The 27288-nt window shown below is 46.3% G+C and overlaps 3 protein-coding genes and 1 pseudogene across 5 annotated transcripts; 1 reads left to right on the top strand and 3 right to left on the bottom strand.

Annotated features, from left to right (window-relative positions):
- Nucleotides 1-7608: 7608 nt before the first annotated feature.
- Nucleotides 7609-13216, top strand: klhl18 (kelch-like family member 18). The gene is made up of 10 exons (XM_027291211.1): nt 7609-7831; nt 8730-8860; nt 9628-9768; nt 9946-10144; nt 10458-10618; nt 10702-10838; nt 10960-11182; nt 11280-11384; nt 11469-11580; nt 11691-13216. The coding sequence occupies exons 1-10, from the start codon at nt 7703-7705 to the stop codon at nt 12075-12077; spliced, it is 1725 nt and encodes a 574-aa protein (XP_027147012.1). The 5' UTR covers nt 7609-7702; the 3' UTR covers nt 12078-13216.
- A 1667-nt stretch (nt 13217-14883) lies between these two features.
- Nucleotides 14884-17869, bottom strand: bfsp2 (beaded filament structural protein 2, phakinin). Of its 2 annotated transcripts, none has more exons than XM_019260692.2 (7): nt 16993-17869; nt 16752-16834; nt 16518-16674; nt 16147-16308; nt 15942-16067; nt 15620-15861; nt 14884-15396 (listed from the first exon to the last, which is right to left on the bottom strand). In XM_019260692.2, exons 1-7 carry the CDS (start codon nt 17434-17436, stop codon nt 15378-15380), a joined length of 1233 nt encoding a protein of 410 aa, XP_019116237.1. In that variant the 5' UTR covers nt 17437-17869; the 3' UTR covers nt 14884-15377. The 2 variants fall into 2 exon arrangements, with proteins under 2 accessions (XP_019116237.1, XP_010746241.2); XM_010747939.3 differs by having other exon boundaries at nt 14884-15404; nt 16993-17865.
- Nucleotides 17870-17961: 92 nt separating this feature from the next.
- On the bottom strand, nt 17962-20907 carry ccr9a (chemokine (C-C motif) receptor 9a). 2 transcript variants are annotated; one of them, XM_010747940.3, is made up of 3 exons: nt 20791-20907; nt 20053-20134; nt 17962-19946 (listed from the first exon to the last, which is right to left on the bottom strand). In XM_010747940.3, exons 2-3 carry the CDS (start codon nt 20092-20094, stop codon nt 18867-18869), a joined length of 1122 nt encoding a protein of 373 aa, XP_010746242.1. In that variant the 5' UTR covers nt 20095-20134; nt 20791-20907; the 3' UTR covers nt 17962-18866. The 2 variants fall into 2 exon arrangements, with proteins under 2 accessions (XP_010746242.1, XP_010746243.1); XM_010747941.3 differs by lacking the exon at nt 20791-20907 and adding an exon at nt 20460-20614.
- Nucleotides 20908-21073: 166 nt separating this feature from the next.
- On the bottom strand, nt 21074-24036 carry LOC104932674 (elongation factor 1-alpha, oocyte form-like; annotated as a pseudogene).
- Between the last annotated feature and the right edge of the window lie 3252 nt (nt 24037-27288).

The raw sequence follows: 27288 nt of genomic DNA, 5'->3' as shown, positions 1-27288 counted from the left end.
CATTATAGTTTTACACATATCATAGCTTTTACTTATTTTACTCGTGTCTATTTCCCTAGACAGCCTCTTCGAATTTTAACTTGTAATATATTTCCCTCACGTTATGTTTTTTCCCTAACGTTTAGCTTGTAATTGTTACTATTTCCCTAACAGTGATGTTTTTCATCACTTCTATTGTCCTAATAGTTATGTTTAATCAGTCAATATTATACATAAAGATTATCTTTTACTGTTAAGATGTAATACAGTTATGTTAATAAATAAAATTATATTCAGAATAGTATCATTATGTAATCATACGTCCCTCTTTCCCTCAGTTCTCTTTTAATTGTCTATTTTCACTACAAGATATGATGTTTTACCATACAAACATTCGCTTTTTCCTACTCGAGTCTGTTTTTCACTGTATCACTTTCAAATAAAGTATATTTCATTGTTCTCCTTTCCTACAGTCATGCGTTTCATAAACTTATATTTTAAATAATCGTTAGTTTATTCATCTTCTAACTTTCCTAAAGTGATCGCTTTTTACATGTTTATTTGCCCTCCGTTCGTTTTCCCTCCCGTGCTGTGTGAACCCAGTTATCTTTCCCATCAGCGTTCTGGTTACCTCCGATCTATTTAACTCCGTTCTCCTTTTTCCTTGTTCCATCTTTACACCTCCCCGTTTTCGTTTTCCTCCCGCTCTTTCCCTCGTGTCCTTGTCGTTCTGATTTGCTCGTTTCCCTCCCGTTCCGTTCACACGTTGTTTCACTCCAGTTCTCTTCCTCGGTTCTCATTTCCCTCCCGTTGTTCCCGCTCCGATCTGTTTTCCTGTTCTCTTGACACCTCCATGTTTTCCTCCCGTTCTTTTTCCTCGTTCTCTGTGCACATCCTGGTTCTCTTTGCTTCTGTTTTCTCCAATATGTCTCTTGTCCCTCCCGTATTATGGTTCTCCCTAACCGTTTCTCTCTCCGTGTGTCTTCCGGTGGCCGTGTGCCCGCTCCGGTGGTTCCGGGTCAGTGCTGGCCTGGCAGGTGTCCAAGTGCCGCTGATCGTCTTTGAGGGGACCGTACCGCGGACACCGTCGCCGCCATAGACAGTCTATACAATCTACGCGCATTGAGCGGTTGGTGTTGGTCGCGATACGTAAACGGCGCCAGCGCATATTGGTTCGGGCCGCTCTAACCGTACACTAATACATGAAAGGACTGGAACTTCATAAAGCGCCTTTCACCAAGTTTTCAAGTTAATGTCCTATACACCCATTCGAACGCAAATCACTAATATATCTGGGGACCAACAGGCACCCAAAAACAACGTATGTAACGTTTAAAGTGAATGAATTAGACATGTTTACTCTTTAATAGTCAGCACCAACACGCCACGTAGAGTTATTTTTCTCATGCTGAGTAGTTTACCAGCTACGAATGTGTGTACACGGGTACTGTGGTGATAAATATTAAGAAAATATTATATTAACATTATAATCGTGTCTATAATAACCAGATCCTGAAATGTAGATGTGGACATGAGGGTTTTCTGAATAAAAGCACACACCACACCACACGAAGCCACACACGACACACACCCACAACACATTATATATATATAATATATATACAGTATATATAATATTATATATATATATATATGATACATACACATAAACGATACACACACACACACACCACACATCACAGCTATATATTACATATATATATTATTGTGTGTGTCCGTGTGTTTGGTGTGCACTTAGGCTCTTCTTTAATCAGAAAACCCACTCATCTCACTCTACATTTCATGATCTGGTATTATAGACACAGATTAAAATTTAAATATAAAATTTCAAATATTTCTCATCACAGTAACCGTGTTCAACCATTAGTAGCTGTAACCACTCAGCATTTACAAATAAATAACGTTGAGTTGGTGCTTACATAGGAGTAAACATTTATAATACATCACTTTATAAAAGTATTTTACATACGTTGATTTTGGTGCCTGTTTGTTGTTTCCCAATATATTAGTGTGTGTGTGAATGGCTAGTATAAGAGCAATTCACTCACAGCACTTTTGTAGCAAGCGCTAATCAAGGTTCAATTCCATTTCCTATTTATTAGTTTACGGGCGACCTGCACATCCAATATGGCGGCGTTTTACGTACGATTGCATCGCTCATGCGGCTCCCTATGTATCTAATGTCTTGATAATAAGAAATCTGTCTATGTCATATATGTTCTATGTATATTGATGTTATGGTCGCCGCCATCAGCAGCTTTCATCGCCGGCTCGCGGAGCTCCGTCCTCCCGCTTCAACGTCCCGACGGTCCGAACTCGCCGCTACTTCACATCCTGTGACAGAGGCTTCAAAAATAAAGGACAAACACCAAACAGTCTAATTCTTTTATTAAATACACAATTTAATCAAAATAAACATGTTAAGTACTCTTAGAAAAAGGTGTTTGTTGTATTGTTAAATTCGGGATGAATCGAATGTAAGTTTAGTACCATAAGGAAGACCAACACCACTGTAATCTGATTACAAATAAAAACAAACATGTTTAACACACCTGTTCCTTCCTGATTCCAAATCAAACGTTAACTTTTTGAAATGCACAGCCACATAAGTTTTTAAATAAAGCTTTAAAAATGATTTAATGAGTCCGTTCTAACGTTAGCATACAGCTGACGCTAACATAGAGTTATGCATACCTCTACGCACTTCTGGTTAGCTTTAACTAACGACTGCAACTACAGCACGGTTAACCTCAACCACGTGAGGGAAGGATGAAAGACATCTGTCAGGGTCTGAGGAAGATCTTCATTTGTTTCATCCATCACAGCAAGCAGTTTCGTTTAAGTCGGGCCAAGTACCTTACGAGGGTGGTTCCGGATGCGGTACCAGCGCGAAGGTTCCGTCAGTGCTGTGAGAACAGAGAAATGCTCCTAACCCTGTGACCGGGTTCTGTGATTAAGGACTGAACGCTTCAAGAAAACCTTTCTTGGGAGCGATAAAGGTTCTGTGTATGTTCTGGCACGCCACAATGAGTTCTCTTGGAGTTCTGAACGAGTTCGTTCTAGTTCTGTTTTTGATGATGACAAGAATTTGTTGAACAGAAGTGAACAGTGTGCCTATTGTTGCTCTCCGGGATCGAAGAACCAGCTGTCCTGGAGAACTGGAGTGGAGCCGAACCTAACCCAGGGATCGGAACAGGACTTGTAGACACCCGATACTGGAAGTCAGGTTCTATACAACAGATGTTTAAGTTTAGAACTTCTGTGCAAGTTTTCCCTCCACACAACAAACTCCAATGGGTTCTGTAAAGTACAGATGGTTTCTGGACTTGAAGACAGATACACAAACAACGGTGGGATTAGAAAGCTCTAGATAATGAAAGTTTCCTGGAACACTTCGAGATTGGGTCCATTCACACCGCAGACCGGTGATGGGTAGGTGCAGAGGGACTGTTCTAAGGATTGGAAGTCAGTGGGAGAAAGGGTTTCGGACTCATGATGGTCTTTTGGCTCTTCATTCACCCATACAGGAACTTGTTATCTAGAAAGGGCAGTCCTATAACCGGAGATCTGCCGTTGGCCACCAGCGTCATAACGGCTCGCCTCCTTAGGCGTGTCCGCGGTCCTGGTTCGCAGTCCGTCAGTCCCTCCGCAGCGGTGTGTCGTCTCCACAAGCCCCATTTCCCTCCACAAACTCCTTCATATGTTGACTTCTCCTGGCAAACGGGCTTTGGCCCAAAGCACTCCACCTATGTCACTCTTATCCAGAACCACCTTCCTTTCTCCATCAGCCGCAGGCCACCTGCAGACGACCGGGAACACAAAGACCGGGCAAGATCTGTGAATGAACTTCATATGACTATAATCAGGAGCAGTTTCCAGTTTTATGCAGATGAATTTTTGTTTATTGAAAAGATCAGAAGTACTTTCAGGAGAACGTTCAAGAAACAAATGTTGTTAACACAGCACCGGTTTCTGGTTCGTAATTTCATGATGGTGCATGTGCAGGTATCCACAGATAAGGACACAGAACGCCTACCTGGACCGGAGATACCTATAAGAAACAGTCTGAAACGCAGTGAGACCTCAACCAGGACAGAGTTCTAAGAGTCAGAACCGTCCTACGGTTAAGAGAAGACGGGGTGTTGTGGCGGAGCCAGAGGGTTCAGAACAGGTGTCAGAATGGGCCGTCCAGGTAGTTCACACCTGTGGACCGTCTGGCTGCTCTAAAAGCTAGAACCCTTCATCTGATTGTCTGGGTTCGAACTAACCGCCCCATAGAACCTCGCAACCACATTGTCTCCATCATAGAACAGGCTGAGATCCACGGGAGGTTATGAACTGAACAACCCAACTTTTAGATCACGTTACCACCTTCTCAACCGCAGCCTTCTTGTTCATTCAGCAGTCCGATGTTCTCGGTAACGCCGTCACGGTGAGGGCTCGGACCTCTGTGGTCCAAGGAAATTGCGTAGCTCTTCACTAGATAACGGTTTTTCTCATACCATCTCGCCACTGCCGGGAGCAGGTCAAGGAAAACATGACCCAACCTTTGATTCATCCCAAACTGAAACGATCTGCAGCAGAACAGAAGAACCAGGAGAAACCTCATACAACACATGAAAACTCGAACCTTCTGCAAACACAACCTCCTAAAACCTCTCACGCGACCAGACATGTCCGAGCAAGTCAATGTGACCCGACCTGTGCGTAGGCGCTCTGGTGACCTTCCGGCAGGTCACATCTGAACTCCGGTGTTGAATTCTCCAAGAGATCTCCTCGAACTCGCCTCCAAGCGTCAACACATCCGGGTCCAGCAGCTGCTCTTTGTGTACAGTACTGCTCTTATGGGCCAGGTACTGAGCGGAACCCAAGACACCTTTTCCCATGGGTATGATGGACACCTCAAGGTAACAACATGCTCTATCACACCGGATCCACCATTCACATCATTGTCTTAACCAGACAGCAGAAAGCTCAGGGTAATTTAGTATAACTCAACTCGTATGACACCAGAGAAAACCGTGACCCCCTTTAGCAGAGTGTCAGCGTGCGTCCAGGGCCATCCGCGATGGCATGAACTGCTCGTGATAGCCACCGTCTCTTCTCCTCAGGCTTAAGAACCCTGAGTCTTTCGTCTCCAGACCTAGACCACAAAGAAGAAGTCTTGAGACCTTTGGGTCTCGGTGGGTCGGGCATGTCCGTCTTGGGTCGTGGTAAAGATCGTGCAGAGTGTTAGTGTTTTCCCCTGAGTGGGATAAACTGCAGATGGGAAATCAACTAACGGAGGTTGTTATCACTCCATCACTCTCTCTCGATGGCCTGTTCAAAGTGTTCTGGTTAATGGCGTCTGAAAAGGTGGCGAGCGGCATCAAGAAGCAGCCTCATTACAGAACTTGGCGAGTCGGCGCCTGGCAGACAATAACAAAGCATAGGAGAAGACAAACATAACTATTATTAAAATATAATTTTATTAAAAGATAACTTTATTTAAATATAACAAATAAAATCTAACTTTATTTAAATATAACTTTATTTAGTCAAGTCAATTTATTTATATAGTACATTTAAAAACAACAGAAGTTGACCCAAAGTGCTTTACAGTCAGAGCAGATCACAAGGATAACATGTTACAAGAAACAACAACACAAGATAAATTATTAATAAAGTAGACAAAATCATTAATAGCTAATAGAGCAGCCTCAGACTGAGCTAAAAGCTAGATCATAAAAGTAAGATTTTAAACTGGATTTGAAATTGTCAATAGTGGGGTTTTATGTGATGGGGTAGGCTATTCCAGAGCTTGGGGGCAGCAACAGAGAAGGCACGGTCACCTTCAGTTTTAGGTGCGAATGGGGGACTGAGAGGAGCCGATGTGATGATGACCTGAGAGATCTGGGGGCAGAGTATGGAACCAGGGTTAGGGTTAGGGTTAGGGTTAGGGTTAGATCAGAAATATATTGGGGAGCTAAACCATTTAGGGCTTTGTAAACAATAATAAAATCTTAAAATTGATTCTAAATTTCACTGTCACACACCTGCAGTCACCTGTCCTCAGTCACACACTGTTTGTTTTCAGTTCTGGGTGCCTCCCATCAGCTGGACTGCTGCCCCCCGTCTGACCATCCTGTCCTTCCTGCTTCCTTGTCTGTTTTAGGCGTGACCCCGGCACGAGCCGACCTGCCTCAGGTGGGTTTGGTAAACCCGGTGCTGGCAACACCGCCCGCGGCCTCTTTTGGCTCGGAGTTGAAGAGGAAGGAGGAGGAGGAGGAGCATCAGCAGGCGGTTCAGCAGGACAGAGCCATGGTGCCGCTCAGTGAGCAGGAGCACATGAGTATCAGTGGCAGCAGCGCCAGGCACATGGTGATGAGGAAGCTACTCTGCAACCAGGAGGTATGGGTTCAAGTCCTGAACCCCGGCATACAAACAGGAGGTATGGGTTCAAGTCCTGAACCCCGGCATACAAACAGGAGGTATGGGTTCAAGTCCTGAACCCCGGCATACAAACAGGAGGTATGGGTTCAAGTCCTGAACCCCGGCATACAAACAGGAGGTATGGGTTCAAGTCCTGAACCCCGGCATACAAACAGGAGTCCCTTGCTGAAGCTACACGCTAACAACCAGGACGGGTGGGTCTTCACCAGATCAACGTGACAGACTTCACCTAATGGACTTCACCTGATGGACTCCACCTGATGGACTCCACCTGATGGACTCCACCTGACAGACTCCACCTGATGGACTCCTGGCAGAGATTTACGACCAGAAACGCTTTGACAACAGCGACCTGTCAGCATAGAAAACACACACACACACACACACACACACATACACACACAGCATTGTGTCGTGGCCTGTTTTTTTTCTTCTTCCTGCTGTTTGTCACGTGTCTGTATAAGCTCTCTGAATCGTCCAATCACAACATTCCGATGTTTACATCATATTAACAAGGTTGATGGGGGGGTTGATGGAGGTAATGGAGGTTAACAGAGGGTTGATGGAGGTTAACAGGGGGTTGATGGAGGTTAACAGGGGGTTGATGGAGGTTAACGGAGGGTTGATGGGGGGTTGATGGAGGTTAATGGAGGGTTAATGGAGGTTAATGGGAGGTTAACGGAGGGTTAGGGTTAGGGTTGATGGGAGGCTAACAGGGGGTTGATGGAGGTTAACAGGGGGGTGATGGAGGTTAACAGGGGGTTGATGGAGGTTAACGGACGGTTAAAGGAAGGTTAACAGGGGGTTGATGGAGGTTAACGGACGGTTAAAGGAAGGTTAACAGGGGGTTGATTGAGGTTAACGGGAGGTTAATGGAGGGTTGATGGGAGGCTAACGTTGTGGGAGTGTTTGAAGCTCATGGGTTCTCCTCACCAAGGACGATGTGTTCAGGTGACTCAGAAGTCTGTAAATAAACTTTAGTTTTTCTTTTTTTACAATGTGTATTTGTTTTATTCACCCTGAAATCAAACACACAGGCAAACAGCTGAGCAGATTAACATCCTAAAGTGACATCACAGAAGTCCTGACGTCATCACACGGAGTGTCTGTCTGACGTCATTAAAGTAAATGTAATCAAATAAACGTTTAGACTCTTATTTTGAAGGCTGTGACCGGAAGGTCCGTGTGCGCGCCGTCGCCTTGACGTCAGCTTGCCTGTGTACGGCAGCTCGCAGGGCTCAGTTCCGCCGCTCCGCCGCTCCTGCTGACGATGGGAGACGTTCTCTGCGAAGAGCTCGAGGATTTAGTTCATTTCTCAGTGCACGACCTGCCGGCACGAGGCTATGTCGTCATGGAGGAGATCCGACGTCAGGGGAAACTCTGTGATGTCACGCTCAAGGTGAGACGGACGGCGCGCGAGGCTAAAGTTAGCATGCTAGGAGCTAACAGCCGATGCTAACAGAGCTAGCATCCGATTATTGCGATCAGCTGACAGCTCTGTGACGTCACACTCCGCCACGTTAATTCAAGCTCACTCTGCAAACCGGAAACACCTGAGCCCTGCTGTCATGGTGACCAGTGAGTCCACGACTGGACTTCCGGTATTTTAAAGGACAGGTCCACATGTGACAGGTCCTGCTCCAGGTCAGTGGCGTCCTGCTGGTCTCAGGTGGGTCAGTGATGGTCTCAGGTAGGTCAGTGATGGTCTCAGGTCGGTCAGTCATGGTCTCAGGTAGGTCAGTGATGGTCTCGGGTAGGTCAGTGATGGTCTCAGGTAGGTCAGTGATGGTCTCAGGTCAGTCAGTGGCGTCCTGCTGGTCTCAGGTGGGTCAGTGATGGTCTCAGGTGGGTCAGTGATGGTCTCAGGTGGGTCAGTGATGGTCTCAGGTGTGTCAGTCATGGTCTCCGGTAGGTCAGTGATGGTCTCAGGTGGGTCAGTGATGGTCTCAGGTAGGTCAGTGGCGTCCTGCTGGTCTCAGGTAGGTCAGTCATGGTCTCAGGTGGGTCAGTGATGGTCTCAAGTCGGTCAGTGGCGTCCTGCTGGTCTCAGGTAGGTCAGTGATGGTCTCAGGTGGGTCAGTGATGGTCTCAGATAGGTCAGTGGCGTCCTGCTGGTCTCAGGTAGGTTCCTGTCGTCAGTGATGGATTAATGAAGATGATTGACAGCTGGTTAATTGTCTTTGTGAGGATTACACCTGCTGAGTCAGCACCTGAGGAGACAACACCTGACCCAGTGAACACACTGCACTATCAGGTGAGTTCACCTGTGTATTCATGCTCTGTCGTCCTCTCTGCAGGTCGGGGATCATAAGTTCAGCGCTCACCGGATCGTCCTGGCCGCCTCCATCCCGTATTTTCACGCCATGTTCACCAACGACATGGTGGAGTGTAAACAGGACGAGATCCTGATGCAGGGCATGGACCCCAGGTAACCAAAGACCAGTCTGAGACCAGTCTGAGACTAGTCTGAGACCAAAGACCAGTCTGAGACCAGTCTGAGACCAGTCTGAGACCAAAGACCAGTCTGAGACTAGTCTGAGACCAAAGACCAGTCTGAGATGAGTCTCACCTCTTTGCCCTGTCTCACCTCTCTGACATGTCTCACTTGTCTCACCTCTCTGACATGTCTCACTTGTCTCACCTCTCTGACATGTCTCACTTCTCTGACTTGTCTCACCTCTCTGACATGTCTCACTTGTCTCACCTCTCTGACCTGTCTCACCTCTCTGACTTGTCTCACTTCTCTGACGTGTCTCACTTGTCTCACCTCTCTGACTTGTCTCACCTCTCTGACCTGTCTCACTTGTCTCACCTCTCTGACCTGTCTCACCTCTCTGACGTGTCTCACTTGTCTCACCTCTCTGACATGTCTCACTTGTCTCACCTCTCTGACTTGTCTCACTTGTGTCTCACTTGTCTCACCTCTCTGACATGTCTCACTTGTCTCACTTCTCTGACTTGTCTCACCTCTCTGACCTACGTATCTCACTTGTCTCACCTCTCTGACCTGTCTCACCTCTCTGACCTGTCTCACCTCTGACCTGTCTCACCTCTCTCACCTCTCTCACCTCTCTGACCTGTCTCACCTCTCTCACCTCTCTGACCTGTCTCACCTCTGACCTGTCTCACCTCTCTGACCTGTCTCACCTCTCTCACCTCTCTGACCTGTCTCACCTCTGACCTGTCTGTCTGCAGTGCTCTTGAGGCTCTCATAAACTTTGCGTACAGCGGCCACGTTGCGATCGACCAGCAGAACGTTCAGTCTCTCCTGATTGGCTCGAGCTTCCTGCAGCTGCAGAACGTTAAAGACGCCTGCTGCTCCTTCCTGCAGGAGAGGTGAGACGCTACCGCACATGCTCAGTCCGACTCAGTGTCCACCATCAATGATTTTACCGTCACAAACCTTCTGAAGATTGAGCTCTTCAGAGGGGACGTGATAAGACACTGAACTCGCCGCTAACGCATCCTCATCACTCGTCTGTCTCCCTGTCTGTCTCCCTGTCTGTCTCTCAGGTTACATCCGAAGAACTGTCTTGGTGTGCGTCAGTTTGCAGAGACGATGATGTGTACGACTCTGTACGACTCAGCCAGCAGCTTCCTCCATCAGCACTTTGTGGAGGTGTCGGTGTCCGAGGAGTTCCTGGGTCTGAGGACGGAGGAGGTTCTGGAGCTGGTCGGCTGTGATGAGCTCAACATCAAAGCAGAGGAACAGGTGAGACACCTCACCTAAGCACAGGACAGTACCCGTGCAGGTGTTTGAGTTGTGTTGTACCTGTGCTGTACCTGTGCAGGTGTTTGAGGTGTGTTGTACCTGTGCTGTACCTGTGCAGGTGTTTGAGGTGTGTTGTACCTGTGTTGTACCTGTGCAGGTGTTTGAGGTGTGTTGTACCTGTGCTGTACCTGTGCAGGTGTTTGAGCTGTGTTGTACCTGTGTTGTACCTGTGCAGGTGTTTGAGCTGTGTTGTACCTGTGCTGTACCTGTGCAGGTGTTTGAGTTGTGTTGTACCTGTGCTGTACCTGTGCAGGTGTTTGAAGCTGTGCTGGCCTGGGTTCATCATGACCGAGACCGGAGGGAGTCTCTGCTGCCGGAGCTTCTGTCAAAGATCAGACTTCCTCTGTGTCGACCTCAGTTCCTGTCAGACCGAGTTCAGCAGGATGAGCTCGTACGCTGCTGTCATAAATGCAGGTGAGGAAAAAAAACTCTGGACTCTGGACTTTGAACTTTGAACTCTGGACACTTGACTCTGACTGTGCTGTGTTTCCTGTCAGAGATCTGGTGGATGAAGCCAAAGATTTCCACCTGATGCCGGAGCGTCGCCCTCACCTGGCGGCCTTCAAGACCAGACAGAGGTGCTGCACCTCCATCACAGGACTCATCTACGCTGTGGGGGGACTCAACAGCTCAGGTCTGTCTGCCCACACCAGTTTGTCTATAGCTCAGGGAATTTTGTTATGAAAAACTGTACAGACTTTTAATTTGTAGGGGAGAAAATGTGATGTCACTGCCTGTATTTGATTGGTCCTCAGGTGATTCATTAAATGTGGTCGAAGTGTTCGATCCGAATGGGAACATCTGGGAGCGCTGTCAGCCAATGAGGACGGCTCGCAGCAGAGTGGGTGTGGCTGTCGTTAACGGGCTGCTGTACGCTATTGGAGGATACGACGGCCAATCACGGCTCAGCACTGTGGAAGTTTACAACCCAGAGACAGACAGCTGGACACGTGTGTCAAGCATGAACAGCCAACGCAGGTTAATACACTCATCAATATACAAATCAATACACTCATCAATACACCGATCAATACCCTCATCAGTACTCATCAATACACTGTTGTGTTGTCCTCAGCGCCATGGGAACGGTTGTGACTGATGGGCACATCTATGTGTGCGGCGGCTACGACGGAAAATCATCTCTGAACTCTGTGGAGTGTTACTCTCCAGAGACTGACAGGTGAGAGTGACACACCATCAGTGACTGACCAATAAGCAATCAGCAGGTGAGGTAGCTTCATCCATGTTGTTGTACCTGCTGCAGGTGGACGTTGGTGACCGACATGAGTGCGAGTCGCAGTGCGGCCGGTGTGACGGTGTTTGACGGACGCATCTTTGTGTCTGGCGGCCATGACGGTTTACAGATCTTCAACACGGTCAGTTATTAGTCGTTTTCACGGCGACAATCAGAAAAGTTGAATGTTAATTAATAAAGATATTTATTGATGATTATTGATCTCAGGTCTGTTCCTCCTCCGTCCTGCAGGTGGAGTACTACAACCACCACACCAACCGCTGGCACCCGGCGGCAGCCATGATGAACAAGCGCTGCCGTCATGGGGCTGCGGCGCTCGGCAGTCACATGTACGTGACGGGCGGTTACGACGGCTCGGGCTTCCTGAGCGGGGCGGAGGTGTTCAGCTCGGTGTCGGGTCAGTGGAGCCTCCTGGTGGCCATGAACACGCGGCGCAGCAGAGTGTCGCTGGTTTCCACATCGGGACGCCTGTACGCGGTGGGTGGCTACGACGGACAGTCCAACCTGAGCTCCGTGGAGATGTACAACCCCGACACCAACCGCTGGACCTTCAGGGCGCCCATGGTCTGCCACGAGGGGGGGGTCGGGGTGGGCTGCATCCCGCTGCAGCCCGCCTAAACCTTCAATCAAAGGCTGAGGATTAACGCGTTACTGACGGCCGCGGCCGAGCGGTGGAGGTGGCGCTCTCCGCTGGCATTCACTGAGCTTCATCGGTACGACGGCCGGGCTCAGACCTGCACACTGACGCCAGGCCTGTGGGATTGTGGGTAAAAACTGTAGAGCTAGCCTCCGATGGCTAGCTGCTAACATTGTGCTATTATCGGATGGATGATTCATCGTTAACGTTGATTTTATACTTGATTGACTCGACTGACAGGAAGCGACCTCGTCTCCAAACGAAGCTGCTGAAACAGGACGAGCCGTAATTGACAGACAGGAAGTGACCTCAGGCGACACGAGACAGATCCTGCAGCGCCCCCGACAGGCTGCACAGTGCACTACAGGCTGCTTCACTTCACTTCCTCATTAACTCTCCTCCTCGTTTCTTAAATGTTTTTCCTAAATGTTGCTAATCTGATACATGCAAACACTGGGCCTGTTAAGAACCAATCAGGTGCTGTTCTTTACAGTCACATGCTCACATGTAGCACCATTAGCTGTTAGCTTCTGTTAGCTCCTGTTTGGAAAACCTATTTTCTGATTTCTGTGGATTCGTGATGTTTACTGTGGATGACATCAGAGATGATGACATGTACAGGAAGTGATGTCACACTGAATGATGTGTTCACTCTGAGGAGGAGGAGGAGCTTCCTGCTGTGTCTTTTAGCTCTCCGGTGCCCCCATGAGGATGCTCAGTGCTGTTGCGGTCCATGTCAGTCCAGATCCTGAATTGTCAGCAGGGTCAGACGAGTCCTGAGCCAGGTCTCAGCTCAGTGAAGCAGTGGTATGTCCTGAAGGGGGCGCTGGAGGACCAATGAAAGGGTTCCTGATTGATGAACTTTGATTGATTATTGATTTTGGACATTTTGAACTGTTTGATCGACCTCGTTAGTTTGGTAGTAATTCTAATCAACAGTGACATCACAGTGACATCACAGGAATGAATAATTACTGTTGTTTGAACAGTATGTTTCATTTTCAGTGTGATTGATTTATTTTGTGGATCATTAAAATGCTGCTGACTCGACATGTCGTCAATAGCAGACGTCAGGCACGTGTGTGTGTGAATAATAATTATACTAAACGATGTGAAATCAGATTTTTGTTAAGTGAGTTTGTGACTCATCTCAAAGTTTTTAACTAACTTAGGTAATTTGCTACCCAAGAAGTTTGTGATCTCTTTTCAGTCCAAAGCCAGAATCAGAACCAGGGTTTTACAGAAGCAGTTCTGACAGAGATAAACTTTAAAACTTTGTATTACTTTACTTTCTAGTCCAATCAGCGGAAATTTAAACAAACACTGAATTAAAAATAATCCTCAGTGATTTTATCACTTTGATCACATGATACCTGCTATGATGTCATCCCTTCAGAAGAAAACAGGTAAGAGCACCTGTAGTCGGCTGGTTTATTTATGACAGAAGGGCCAAAGGTCATGGTGCATTCAGGTTAATTGACATAATTTATGTTAATGTTTACATCATTAATGTCGGAGTTATTTCAATGTGTGCACAAAGGCTTGGCCAGCAGGAGGCACTAGGGTGCTTTTCTGTCTAACCTGTACAGGTAGTTCAGGTACAACAAGGCACAGGGAAGAAGAAATCTTTTTGACTGCCACGCTGTGATTGTGTTTACTGGTGGATTGGAAAGTTTATGGAGATAAAATTACACCTTGATTGTTGGAAACCACGAGTCGTATGAAATAAATCATAACATCACTTAGAAGAAAAGGCTAGTTGGACTCTGTTTTGTTTCTAGACTAACTCAAGTGGCCACGGTAAAGTTTACTCTTCATACCTGTGCAGCCCTCAGCTGAGATTTACGTTAGTCCTGACACTAGTTAGTTGATATTAAAATAATTTGTTAATCCTGACACTAGTTAGTTGATATTAAAATAATTTGTTAATCCTGATACTAGTTAGTTAACATTGACATAATTTACGTTAATCCTGACACTAGTTAGTTAATCTTGACATGGTTTATGTTAATCCTGACACTAGTTAGTTAATCTTGACATGTTTTATGTTAATCCTGATACTGGTTAGTTAATATTGACATGATTTACGTTAATCCTGATACTGGTTAGTTAATCTTGACATGATTTACCTTAATCCTGACACTAGTTAGTTAATCTTGACATGATTTATGTTAATCCTGACACTAGTTAGTTAATCTTGACATGGTTTATGTTAATCCTGACACTAGTTAGGTAATATTGACATGATTTATGTTAATCCTGATACTGGTTAGTTAATCTTGACATGATTTACGTTAATCCTGATACTAGTTAGTTAATCTTGACATGGTTTATGTTCATCCTGACACTAGTTAGTTAATATTGACATGGTTTACGTTAATCCTGGTACTAGTTAGTTAATATTGACATGATTTATGTTAATCCTGACACTAGTTAATTAATATTGACATGATTTACGTTAATCCTGATACTAGTTAGTTAATCTTGACATGATTCACGTTAATCCTGACACTAGTTAGTTAATCTTGACATGGTTTATGTTAATCCTGATACTGGTTAGTTAATCTTGACATGATTTACGTTAATCCTGACACTAGTTAGTTAATATTGACATGATTTATGTTAATCCTGATACTGGTTAGTTAATCTTGACATGATTTACGTTAATCCTGACACTAGTTAGTTAATACTGACATGGTTTATGTTAATCCTGACACTAGTTAATGTTAATCTTGACAAAAACTGTGTTAGTCTTGATAGAATAACTCGTCCTCTTGACATAGCATCTTCAATCTTTATTTAGTATCATACAATCTGACATAATGTCTAATAATCTTGACCAAACAAATGCTTGATGAATCCAAAATCAGAATTCTCTGTAGTGTGGCCCAAAGGTCCGGTTCAGGTGCGGTCCTCAGGTGTTCTGGAGCAGGTTTACCTGACTCATCGCATTCACATCCAGCTGTTTTATCATCAGCTCAGATTCAGATCACATGATCTCAGACTGATCGACATCTCGACCAACACATAGCGCTGAGTTTGGTTCACTCTGGACTTCCTGCTGCAGGTCCTCAGCGCCATTCACACCTGCACACTTCACCAGATAGGAAATCTTCCAGCAGAGAACAGTTCAACCTCACATAGTCCACGTTTATCTGAGTAAACACAAACATCAGGTCTCTGCTGGACTACAGGCTGCTCCTCAGGTCCTTCACTGGGATCACTGTCCTGGAGGTCCTGGAGGTCTTGGAAAGTCGGCCCTGGAGTCTGGAGCAGCTCCCTCAGGCTCTGGATGCAGACCTGGACACCTGGACAGGTAAGTTAATCATTCTTCTCACAGTGATTTAAAGTGTTGGAATTAAACTTTACAAAGGTTTGATGATATTTTCATGTCACCTGATAGATCAGCTGACTTCACATTAGCTGACTTAATTTCTCATAATCTTGATTTAGTCCTTCAAATCTGTGTTTAACATCCTGACATAGTGACATGAGTCTGGTTCTGGTTCTTCGGGTGACTCACGGTGCCTCGGTGGGCTGGAAGCGGCTCTCCTCCCCGTCCAGGATCCCATGGTACATGCTGATCTCCTGCTCCAGGCGCTGCTTGTTGCTCATCAGTGTGTCGTAGTTGCGGCGCTGCTGTTCAATCTCACTACGCACGTCGCCCAGCTCTGCCTCCAGTTTGGACACCACTGAGCCCAGATTCTGCAGCTCCACGCCGTGCCAGTGCCGGGCATCACTCAGGGAGTTCTCCAGACCTCGTTTCTGCAGAATGACAACAGAAACGTAATGACCCGTTGTTGATTGGACTTGTGATCTGGTTATCATCACCATGCGGGTCTCACCAGCGCCCTGATGGACTCGGTCTCTGCCTGCAGACTCTGGATCTTACAGCCGGTGTCGTTACACTCGGCCTTCAGTGCCTCCACCTGCTCCTCTTCAGGACTCAGTCTGCTCCCACACTGCGTCTCCTGCAGTGACACACATCAAACACACCTAAAAGGAACAGTCCGACACCTGAGGACACCTGCACAGATGAGACGTCCTCACCTTACACTCCAGGTAGACGTCACTCTCGGCTCGGTTCTTCTCCGTCACCTTCTCCCAGTGGCTCCTGATGTAGGCCAGAATCTGGTCCAGACTGGTCTCTATGGGAGCGTCAAGTTCGTCCACTTCACGCCCTGCCAGCTGATTGTAGAGGACTCGCACATCCTGTGAGGACAGGAAGTAGACAGGTCACATGACCATGTACTGAGCAGACTCAGCGTGTGTAATTATAAATTAATTAAGTTCAATTAAATTAAATTATTTAAAAAAAATAATGGATGAGGAAGTTTAACCAACAATTATTTCATCATATTATCAGAGCCGCGTGAGTCTGTCTGATGGCGTCTGGAGGTTAACGTGTGTTCTGATCAGACCTGCTCGTGGTTCTGATCCAGACTACGGAGTTCAGCTCTCATGTTCTCCATCTGCTCCTCAAGCTCCACCTTCGTCAGCTCTGCGTCGTCGATCACTTTGAACAGCGAGCTGATCTCTTCCTGCACCGCCTTCCTGAACGGCTGCTCGTCCTCGTACCTGCAGGACCAAGCTCAGGTGAGGTTTAACTTAGACCGGGTCTAACTGAGGTTTAACTTAGACCGGGTCTAACCGACCTGTCCTTGAAGTCCTTGGCGTTGGCCTGAACGTTCTCCGTCTGCAGGATCAGACGAGCATTGTCCAGGATGGCTTCACTGACCTGCAGGAAACGCAGGAAATCAGAGAACAGAGGGGCGTCAGTGGAAAGTAACTAAGTACATTTACTCCAGTACTTCAGTCCAGTTTTGCAGTACCTGTACTCGAGTTAGTCGAGTATACAAGTTAGACTTCCCTCCACCTGTCCTCACCTGTGCTCACCTGTCTGTAGACGTCCTCCCACTCCCTCCTGAGGGGTCCCCAAGCTCCGGCGCTGGATGCCTTGCGGTCCAGACTCAGTCGGATCTGGTCTTCCAGCTGCTGGTTCAGGTCTTCCAGAGCTCTCACTTTGTCTCTGTACTCCATCAGGGAGCTGTTCAGACTGGCTGACGTTGTGCCGTGACCCACCGCCCGATGCCCGGCGCGAGGCAGCACCGGGGCCGTGCTGCTCCTCAGTCCCTGCAGGAACACGCTGCTGATGCCCAGGACGCGTTGGGACACTCGTGTCCCCAGGCAGGACGCCCCGCCCATTGGAGAGGCAGAGCCCACGAAGACGCCACGAGGTGCGGCCGCGGTGGCTGAGCTGATCCTCCTGCTGGAGGCGGCGGCGGGGCGCTCGGAGGACGGCTGTCCCAGGAAAGATGAGCGGCGTCGGGGCAGAGGCATGATGCAGCAGCTCAATGTCAAACCACTCAGAGCCGCTCGGGCCCGGGCTTTATGGAGGACGGCGCTCTGGAAACAGCACGGCCGCCTTTGTTAGGAGCTGCTGCTGCTGCCTGAACAAACAGCTGATCACTGCTGAGTCAGCATGGGAAGAGTCCTGAACACACACACACACACACACACACACACACAGGTCACCTGACCTTTATACACACACACACATACACACACAGAGGTCACCTGACCTTTACACACACACAAACACACACACACACACAAACACACACACACCATAACAACAGAGTCAACCTTTCCCCTGACGTCGCCATGACAACAAACTGTTTCAGGTGGTTTACAGAGCAGGAAGTGATGACGGTCGAACTTTCCCAACAGCCACCAGGAGTTCATCAGGTGTCATTCTGTGGTTTCATATTTCACGTCATCAGATGAGACGGAAAACAAACAAAAAGAGAAGTGAAACACAGACAGACAGACAGACAGACAGACAGACAGCTGATCGTAGCCTTGTTGGTTTTTATATGAAGTTTATTTCAAGAGTTTGTTCAGAGAAGTCTAACAAGTTAAAAACCAGAACCAGCTGTTACAGATGTTCTGGTGCATCATCTTACAGTTCCAGCTGATCAAAAGACGATACAAAGATCAGATCAGAACCATGCAATTAAAACACAAACAGGAAATGAAGAAACCAGAGTGAATCATCAACTTCCTGTTTTTCACACTCGCACAAAAACATCTAGAGAAATATGTTGGCATCTGTTAGCATCTACTAGCATCTGTTAGCATCTACTAGCATCTACTAGCATCTGTTAGCATCTACTAGCATCTACTAGCATCTGTTAGCATCAATTAATATCTACTAGTATCTGTTAACATCTACTAGCATCTACTAGCATCTGTTAGCATCTACTAGCATCTGTTAGCATCTGTTAGCATCTACTAGCATCTACTAGCATCTGTTAGCATCAATTAGTATCTACTAGTATCTGTTAACATCTACTAGCATCTGTTAGCATCTACTAGCATCTGTTAGCATCTACTAGTATCTGTTAGCATCTGTTAGCATCTACTAGCCGCCGTTGCTTACCCGTTGTGATGTGTTTCCTGTTCAAGCAGGATGATGAAACACAGTGAACATGTGAGGAAAACAAAGAGGTCACATGAACAATAACAGCAGCTAAATTTCACAGTTTAATCACGAAAGCGCTTCACATTCAGTTTAGGAAAGTCCTGGAAAAAAGTCTGAAGATGATACATTCAAGGCCTTAAAAGTTAAAAGTTCCTTCAGGTGAGGTAAAGACACAAACGTCCGTTAGTCGTTTTTTTTTTTTTTTTTTAAGCCTCCATGAGCACACAAAGGAGTGATGACGTCATCTGCTGACATCACAAACAGGAAGTTGCAATCGTTGGTGTCTCTACAGCGACAGCGCCTGTGAGGTGTCGCTGTCCGACATCACTGAGGCTCTGGTGGAGCTCAGCGGGCTCCTGCAGGACTTGCTCAGCTGATTCTTATTGGCTGGCTGGCAGCGACAGGCGCGCAGCAGCTGCAGCACGTCGTGGCGGAAACGCACGCCAACGAAGACGTAGAGGAACGGGTTGAGGCAGGCGTGCATGTAGGCCAGACTCTTCAGCACCTGCCCCGCCTTGTCAAAGCGCTTTATCGCGTCACAGTCCGTAATGGTCATGTTGGAGGCCTGCACTGCCTCCATCACCAGCACACCGTTGTAAGGCAGCTGGGACACGACAAACACCACCACCACGGCCAGGATGACGCGCATGGCCTTGTGCTTCTGGAAGTTTCGGGTCTTGAGCAGCTTGGCGACGATGACGCTGTAACAGAAGGCCATGACAATGAAGGGCAGGCAGAAGCCCATGCTCACCTGCAGCGACAGTACCAGGATCTTGGTGCGGTTGCCCAGGTGAGGTGGGAAGACCATCCTGCAGTACTGCTTCGAGTTTGCCCCAGCTGTGGTGGCAAACACGAGCTCTGGCGTGGCAAGCAGCAGGGCCAGCAGCCACACCCCCAGACACACCAGTCGGCTGCAGCGGCGACGCTCCAACTGTGAGTTCTGCGCCTTGGTGGTCTGCACGATGACCACGTAGCGGTCAACGCTGATGCAGGTGAGCAACAACATGCTGCTGAACAGGTTCACCTTGTAGAGGGCGGAGTTCACCTTGCAGAGGCCGGAACCAAAGCTCCAGCCCCGGGATGCCTCGACTGCCCACAGTGGCAGCGTGATGAGGAACAGCAGGTCGGCCACCGCCAGGTTGAGGAGGTACACGTCCGTCATTGTCTTCAGCCTCCGCCGGAAGTTCAGATAGATCCACACCACAGCCAGGTTCCCGGCTCCGCCCACCAAGGCGATCATCCAGAACAGTGGCGGCTCGTAGCGGCTCCGGAACTCTCGCACTGACTCCCGGTCACACATCAGGTCAGAGTAATCGTAGTCATAGTCATCACCACTGATGGTCGATGTGCTGATAGAGGACGGGTCCTGACAGGAAGAAATAACACACCTGTTAAAGTTAAACTAATGAATTCATCAAATAATTAAAAACTGATAATCAGTCATAATCTTCTGTGTGGGCGGGGTTTATTACCTCAGTGGTGAACGCCGTCATGATGTCATCCATGGAGGTCATGTGATCAGATTCTTTGTTGGTGTTGAGGTCAATCAACAACCTTCACAAGAAACACACAAAGACAAACAGGAGCTGTGTCATCATGCTGTTATTGTTTGTCTACCTCCTCTACCTACATTGAAAATCACATTTTACTTTGAAAATCACATTTTACTTTAAAAATCACATTTTACTTTGAAAATCACACTTTACTTTGAAAATTACACATTTACTTTGAAAATCACATTTTACTTTGAAAATCACATTTTACTCTGAAAGTTGAACTAATACTAACTCTTGTGTCTTATAAACACAAACTCGTGGACTGTACACAGATACTATAACGTTTATATAATGCTCATATAACGTTACATAAACATGCTCACCAAATGTTGACAGTGAAACAGTTTATGGATGTGTTCGTTTAGCTGATGTAACAGATGATGTAATAATACAGTTACAGACAGAGGCAGGCAGACAGTTACAGACAGACAGTTACAGACAGACAGTTACAGACAGTTACAGACAGTTACAGACAGACAGTTACAGACAGACAGTTATAGACAGTTACAGACAGACAGTTATAGACAGTTACAGACAGTTATAGACAGTCACAGACAGTTACAGACAGTTACAGACAGACAGTTACAGACAGACAGTTACAGACAGACAGTTACAGACAGAGAGACAGTTACAGACAGACAGGTGTGGACTCACTGTCGTCGTCTCTTCTCCACAGCGTCTCACTTTCTGGCCGTTAAACCGCAGAGAGAGAGATGAAGCAGAAGTTAAATCAGGAGGAGGAGCCCTGACTCATTAACCCTTTAAGAAGCCTGAATGTCTCAATAACGTTCAATAACGTTCCAATAACGTTCCAATACCATCCCCATAACATCCCGATAATGTCTGACTAGTGGTTTTAATGCAGCGCTGCCTGAGGGGTCAGAGGTCACAGACCTATTCTTTAATGTTTGTTGATGCTGAAATCCAGAGACAAACGTTCTTAGACAAACTGTTGATAAACGTTCTTCAAACGTTCTTCGATAAACTGTTGTTAAACGTTCTTAGACAAACTGTTGACAAACGTTCTTCAAACGTTCTTCGATAAAATGTTGTTAAACGTTCTTAGACAAACTGTTGACAAACATTCTTCAAACGTTCTTCAAACATTCTTAGACAAACTGTTGACAAACGTTCTTCAAACGTTCTTGAAGTGTTGGTCTGTGTGTGTTTACCGTCCTGGTGTGTGTGGTTACACACTGAACACACTGTTCTCTTCTGTTTTTGTTCACTTCCTGTTAGAAAGGTAACACACACACACACACACGTGTTTGTATCACACTGACATGACTTCACCACGTGTCGAACATGTGACCTCACAGGGTCAGAACAGTTCTGCCCTGTGTGGTCCAATCCAACAGACTGCTGAACAGTCGACAGACTGGTTCTGATAGAAAGCTGTCAGAACACACAGTCCATCACAGACCAGTCAGGGAGTCCATGCTGACCCGTCCACTGCTCAATGAACCAACAATAAGTATCAGAACCGGACCATTCAGCGATGGAAGAAGGTGTTCTGGTCTGATGGGTCAGGTCTTGGTGCGTGGGGATCACATGTAAGGAGGATGCATTATGGGAAGAAGGCGAGCCGCCAGAGGCTTTGATGTTTGGACCATGTTCTGCTGGGAAAGCCCAGGTCCCGCCGTCACATGGACGTTACTTTGACACGTCAAAAGTAACACACTGGTCGAACCAATCCGGTCTATGAAGGAACTCCTCATTAAGGTCATGATCTGTTCTGATCATGTTGTCTGAATGTTTGTTTAACGTTATTCTGAGGTTTGTCTGAATCCTTGTGAACTTCCCCTGCGTGTCATCGTGGCGTCATCGAAACAGGAAGCAACCACATAGCGTGACAGCCTGTTCACACTGTACAGCACTGTGTGATAAGCTGTGACCACACACACACACACACACACACACACACACACACACACACTGAGCTTCCCGTCTTGTCAGAACAGGAAAAAACAGCCTGGTCATGTGACCTGATTTACATTTCCTGTTCACTCTTCTTCTGTCGTTCAAAACAAACACGCAGGTTACCATGGTTACCGCCTCTACCTGGGCTGCGACCAATAAGAATGCACAGACACTTCCTTCTCCCGCTCTCGAGCTTTTATTGATCAATTCTTTTGTTTAACAGGAAACGGCTGACAGGAAGTGACATCACTTGACCATCGTCACAATGCAGGTGTCTCCAGATTTCACGCGTGTTTCTCCAACACCTTCCGCAGATCCGCAAACTTCCAGGTGACATGCACCGTGTAGCAGTCCATCACCGGACTGTCGCTGGCGTGGATCTCCCTGGGGTGGCTCACCACAATCACCTGACCACAGGAAGCACTGATTAATAAACTACTGATCAATACACTCAACTACTGATCAATACACTCAACTACTGATCAATACACTCAACTACTGATCAATACACCCAACTACTGATTAATACACTCAACTACTGATTAATACACTCAACTACTGATCAATACACTCAACTACTGATCAATACACCCAACTACTGATTAATACACTCAACTACTGATCAAAGACTGAATATAAACTATGTTAAAGTGTTAGCATGTAGCCTAGCATGACTGAATATAAACTCTGCTTCATGACCTGAGCTTTGGAGGAGCTGACTCCACATGCTGGGTTGTTCTTGACATCACCGGCCACGTTCCCTCGTTTGATGTCTTTGATGGACAGGTTTTTGACATTGAAGCCGACATTGTCTCCAGGCTGAGCCTCGGCCAGAGACTCATGGTGCATCTCCACCGACTTCACTTCTGAGGTCAGATTTGCAGGGGCAAAGTTCACCACCATGCCGGGCTTCAGCACCCCCGTCCCCACTCGACCCACTGGCACTGTGCAGATACCTGAAACACAGACATGTTTGTATTCACAGGGGTCAGTACCGCAGCCCACCACCAGAGGGCCTCTGAGATATCTCCAAACATTCCACGTCAGGTGACGTACAGAAACCTGTAAATGTGGGTACCTCCGATCTTGTAGACGTCCTGCAGAGGTATCCTCAGAGGAAGCCTGGTGGGTCGTTCAGGAGGGATGATGCTGTTCAGAGCCTCGACCAGAGTCTTTCCACTGGCGTTCCCTGCAGCCATCTCCACATTCCATCCTTTAAACCATGGCATCTGTGGAGACACAATTTTACTTAAACTTACTTGAACTTAAACATCATACATCAAAGTGGACTAAACTGTTAGCATGTAGCTTAGCATAACTGTATATACTGAATGTCAAAGTATTAGCCTAGCGTCCTGTGACAGTGCTTTGACGAGCAGTGGGTGGGTTGTACCTGAGAGCTTCCTGTAATCATGTTCTTGATGAAGTCGCGATGTCCCGGCGCGTCGATGACGGTGATAGCGTATCGTTTGGTTTCAAACTTCCAGAGCGCGATGTCGATGGTTATGCCACGCTCACGCTCTCCGCCTTCAGCTTGTCCATCACCCAGGCATACTTGAAGGACCCCTTCCCCATCTGTAACCATTGCAACATGTCAGCCAATCAGATGCCTGGACAGTTCTATGTAGTACTATCACTGAAGTACTACAGTGTAGTACAGTGCAGTACAGTGCAGTACTGACCTCACTAGCCTCCTTCTGGAACTTCTCGATGGTCCTCTTATTGATTCCTCCCAGCTTGTAGATCAGGTGACCTGTTGAAGTTATTCCCAGAGTCCACGTGGCCGATGACCACGGAGTTAAGGTGAATCTTTTCGTTACCCATGACTACACACACACATGCACACAACCCTCAGATCAGTTCTACCAGTTACATCAAGTCACTTTAACTCCAAACATGTGACTACTGCAGTACTTTAAAAACATAGAACATTAGACAAACATTGAGAGAACATTGAGAGAACATTGAGAGAACATTTCACAAACATTGAGGGGACATTTCACAAACACTGCAAAGACAAAAAAAAAACTGATTATTAGATATATAAATATTAAGACAAACATTAAAGGGCCTATCGTGTTTTGTGTTTTGCAGAGCATCAGCTGGACGACTGACAGCAGAGACTCTCTGTCCATCTTTATAGACACAGACCAGCTGATGCCTCCAGCCAATCACAGCGCGGCTCTACTGCAGGTAATGATGGTGTGAAACCGGATGGACAGCTTGGGGGGGTCAGTCTGTCTGTCCTGACTCACAGGTCTCATGCTGGATGCTGATTAGCTGATCTCTGAGGACGACTCGACGCCTGCAGGTTAGAAACTAACAAATGTGAAGAATGTTTATGAGAAGAGAGAGCTCGTTTAACCCAATCTATTACTGTAATGTAATCTATTACAAATACACAGCAGACCTGAAGGGTTTTTCAAAATAAAATGTAACCTTTTCAAATTAAAGGACAAACTGATTCATCCTGATTTCTGGATGAAATTTGACACATTAACAAGTGTGTGTGTGTGTGTGTGTGTGTGTGTGTGTGTGTGTGTTGGGGAGGGGGTGTCCTCACAGTTAATGTAATCCTGCCTGTCGATCCTGCTGAGCTGCTTTTTTCTGTCATGAAACTTCATTTGTTTGTTCAGATCCTGTACTGAAGTACTCATACTACACTGAAAATACACTGTACTGAAGTAAAAGTATCAGTTACAGTTACAGTTATTTTACAGTGGGATTGGTTCAGTGTGGTGACAGTTGTATTGTCCTGATGGAATGGGGGTAAAAAGTGAAATACTACTTAAATACTAAATACATAAATACTGTACTTTTTCACAGGTGAGTGAGTCTCATGTGGACCTGCAGGGCTGCATTCAGGATCTGTCTGTTTGTAAATAAATACATCATGACTCTACCTTTGCAATATTATTTATATCTTCCACCTTTAGTACTCATTCTTGCACATCCGTCAGTTGTTTGTCTGTTTGCCTATTGTTGTTTAATACTTTCTTATTTACTGTATAGGCTGAAGGATTCTTAACTATTTTTATTTCTATTTTTTCTATAGTGTATATTACACCTTGCTGCTCTAACAAAAGAATTTACCTGTTGTGGAATGAATAAAGTATCATCTAATCTAATCTAATGTAATCTAATTGAACTTTTCCAATATAAAAAAAAGTGCAGTGCTGAATGGTCTACAACAATGACGTAGACGTGGGTACATATAAACAGCAATTAGCACAGATGTATCCAGATAGACACAAGTTGAGTTGATATAACTCAAAAGAGACAAAAGGTAACAAAAAGGTCTAACATTATGCAGATTATTCCTATTCCTATTCCTCCCCAGTCACTGCCACTGGGCATAGTATGAACACATTGCCATATGTTCTGGAGTTTTCTCTCCTGAGGTTACACGAGGTCCCATGTGGGCCTTGAGGTCCTCAGCAGTATTAGTTGTTTGGCTTTGGTTGGGAAGAGTAGGTGCCAGTCTATCTCCACACTGTGGTGTCCAGGGTCACAGAGACCTGTTGCTGCCTTCATAGACATAATAGATAGCTTGTTGTTGACGGTCCAATCTGCGTAAACAGACATCTGTGTCTCCAGACTAGAATATGCTGACAATAACACCTCCATGGGTAAAGACATTCTCTGTGACTAATTCTGGGCGTGTAGTATTTGTGGTGTTATTTTGGGGTTTAAAGTCGATCCACCAGGATGAGTTGGGCAGAATGTGAGACCGACTCAGGCACTTCTGATGAACTTTGAGAGTGTCTCTAATTCTCCTTGGCCAAGCGTCAATAAATAATACAGCATAAGACATCAGAGGCTCCTGAACACTTTCTGAACTCCTGACCTAAGGATGAATAAAGAGTTTGCAGCATAGTTAAGCTGCACCCAAAGCTCAAACCTTCACATGGTGGATGCATTCAGGAAGGCAGCCTACACTCTCTGCAGTGAGTAACTTTCTCTAGTTTTAAATGGGACATGGTGTTTTCTAGCCATTGTGCATGGGTGAGAAGGGAGGCATCCCTCCACCTGAACATGATAACTCACTGAGCTAGAAGGGAGGCAAAGGTATCATACAATGTGCCATTTTTTAATAGCTAACTCTCCCCCTTGCTACCCAGTCTGGACAGTCAGGTTGGCTGTCAAACACAAGATGGCGCGAGTTAGCAGCCCAATAACAAAAGTGAAAATTTCGGAGAGCCAAACCTCCAGTAGCCTGGGTTTGTATGTTCCACAGCTTGTGCTTTATTGTTAATAGAAAACAGCTCGCTTTGGTGAGGTTTAACTTATAGCCTGAAAATTTACCAAACTGACTTAACAGCAAAAGAGGCTGTTGGATAAGAGATAAAAAGCAAAACTCTATGCTCAGTGTTACCTCTCCAGATATGGTAAATGGACTATACTTATATAGGGCCTTTCTAGTCTTCCGACCACACATTCATACACTGATGGCATTAGCTGAAGGTGCTCATCAGTCCAAATGCTGATCAGTTTTAGGAGCGAACCACATTCATACACATTCACACACTGACAGGGATCGAACCACTGCTCATTTGATTAGTGGACTACCCACTCTACCGCTGAGCCACAGCCGCCTCAGATGCCAGACATGTCATTACGGAGTACTGTAGCAAGTTGCTCAATGGCCATATCAAAAAGCATGGGGCTTAGGGTTTTGTGATGTTAACTGAATGGTCTTGACCGTGGTCTTGAGTTAGTATCAATTGAGGCTGTGGGGTGTAAATAGTGTAATTTAATTTGTCCAGCACAGCAGATAAGTAACCCATTCAACCTGGTCAAATGCTTTCTCTGTGTCAAGAGAGACCAAAGAGAGAATTTCTTAAAAAAATTCTTCCAGGAAGGTGTTGGAGCCCGGACGCTTGCCTGACATGAGGAGATGGCTGAAGCTGTTTCTGCCTGAGATAAAGGTTATTGTATTCTCTTCCTTAAGTCTGATCAAAGTCTGGGAAAATTGAAACCACTTAGAAAGTCAAAAATTGCATTATAATCAATCTGTGAATGAGAGTGATCTGCACTTCTGAAGACACTCTACAGCCTTTTTCTTGTATATGCTGGTGGGGTCACATCTCAGTGATTCATATGTGTAGGGATCATTCAGGTGGTGGTAGTCAGCTGTGTTGAGAACCACTGTGCACCTTCCTTTGTTTCCTGGGATGGACGGTGATGGATGGTGATGGACAGTCCTTCCATCATTCCTCATTTTCAGGGTTC

The sequence above is a fragment of the Larimichthys crocea genome, chromosome II, assembly GCF_000972845.2.
Source record: "Larimichthys crocea isolate SSNF chromosome II, L_crocea_2.0, whole genome shotgun sequence".
In the NCBI taxonomy this organism is placed as follows: domain Eukaryota; kingdom Metazoa; phylum Chordata; class Actinopteri; family Sciaenidae; genus Larimichthys; species Larimichthys crocea.
This window is presented reverse-complemented; position numbering and strand designations above follow the sequence as displayed.

Excerpts from the sequence above, each read along its gene's own strand:
- klhl18 (XM_027291211.1), top strand. The coding sequence starts at position 7,703 with ATGGGAGACGTTCTCTGCGAAGAGCTCGAGGATTTAGTTCATTTCTCA. Across the intron at positions 7,832-8,729 it reads TCTGTGATGTCACGCTCAAG|GTCGGGGATCATAAGTTCAG; the intron begins GTGAGACGGACG and ends TCCTCTCTGCAG. Across the intron at positions 11,385-11,468 it reads TACTCTCCAGAGACTGACAG|GTGGACGTTGGTGACCGACA; the intron begins GTGAGAGTGACA and ends TACCTGCTGCAG.
- bfsp2 (XM_010747939.3), bottom strand. The coding sequence starts at position 17,436 with ATGCCTCTGCCCCGACGCCGCTCATCTTTCCTGGGACAGCCGTCCTCC. Across the intron at positions 16,835-16,992 it reads GGGAGGACGTCTACAGACAG|GTCAGTGAAGCCATCCTGGA; the intron begins GTGAGCACAGGT and ends CGTTTCCTGCAG. Across the intron at positions 16,675-16,751 it reads GCCAAGGACTTCAAGGACAG|GTACGAGGACGAGCAGCCGT; the intron begins GTCGGTTAGACC and ends TTGGTCCTGCAG.
- ccr9a (XM_010747940.3), bottom strand. The coding sequence starts at position 20,094 with ATGACCTCCATGGATGACATCATGACGGCGTTCACCACTGAG. Across the intron at positions 19,947-20,052 it reads TGACGGCGTTCACCACTGAG|GACCCGTCCTCTATCAGCAC; the intron begins GTAATAAACCCC and ends TCTTCCTGTCAG.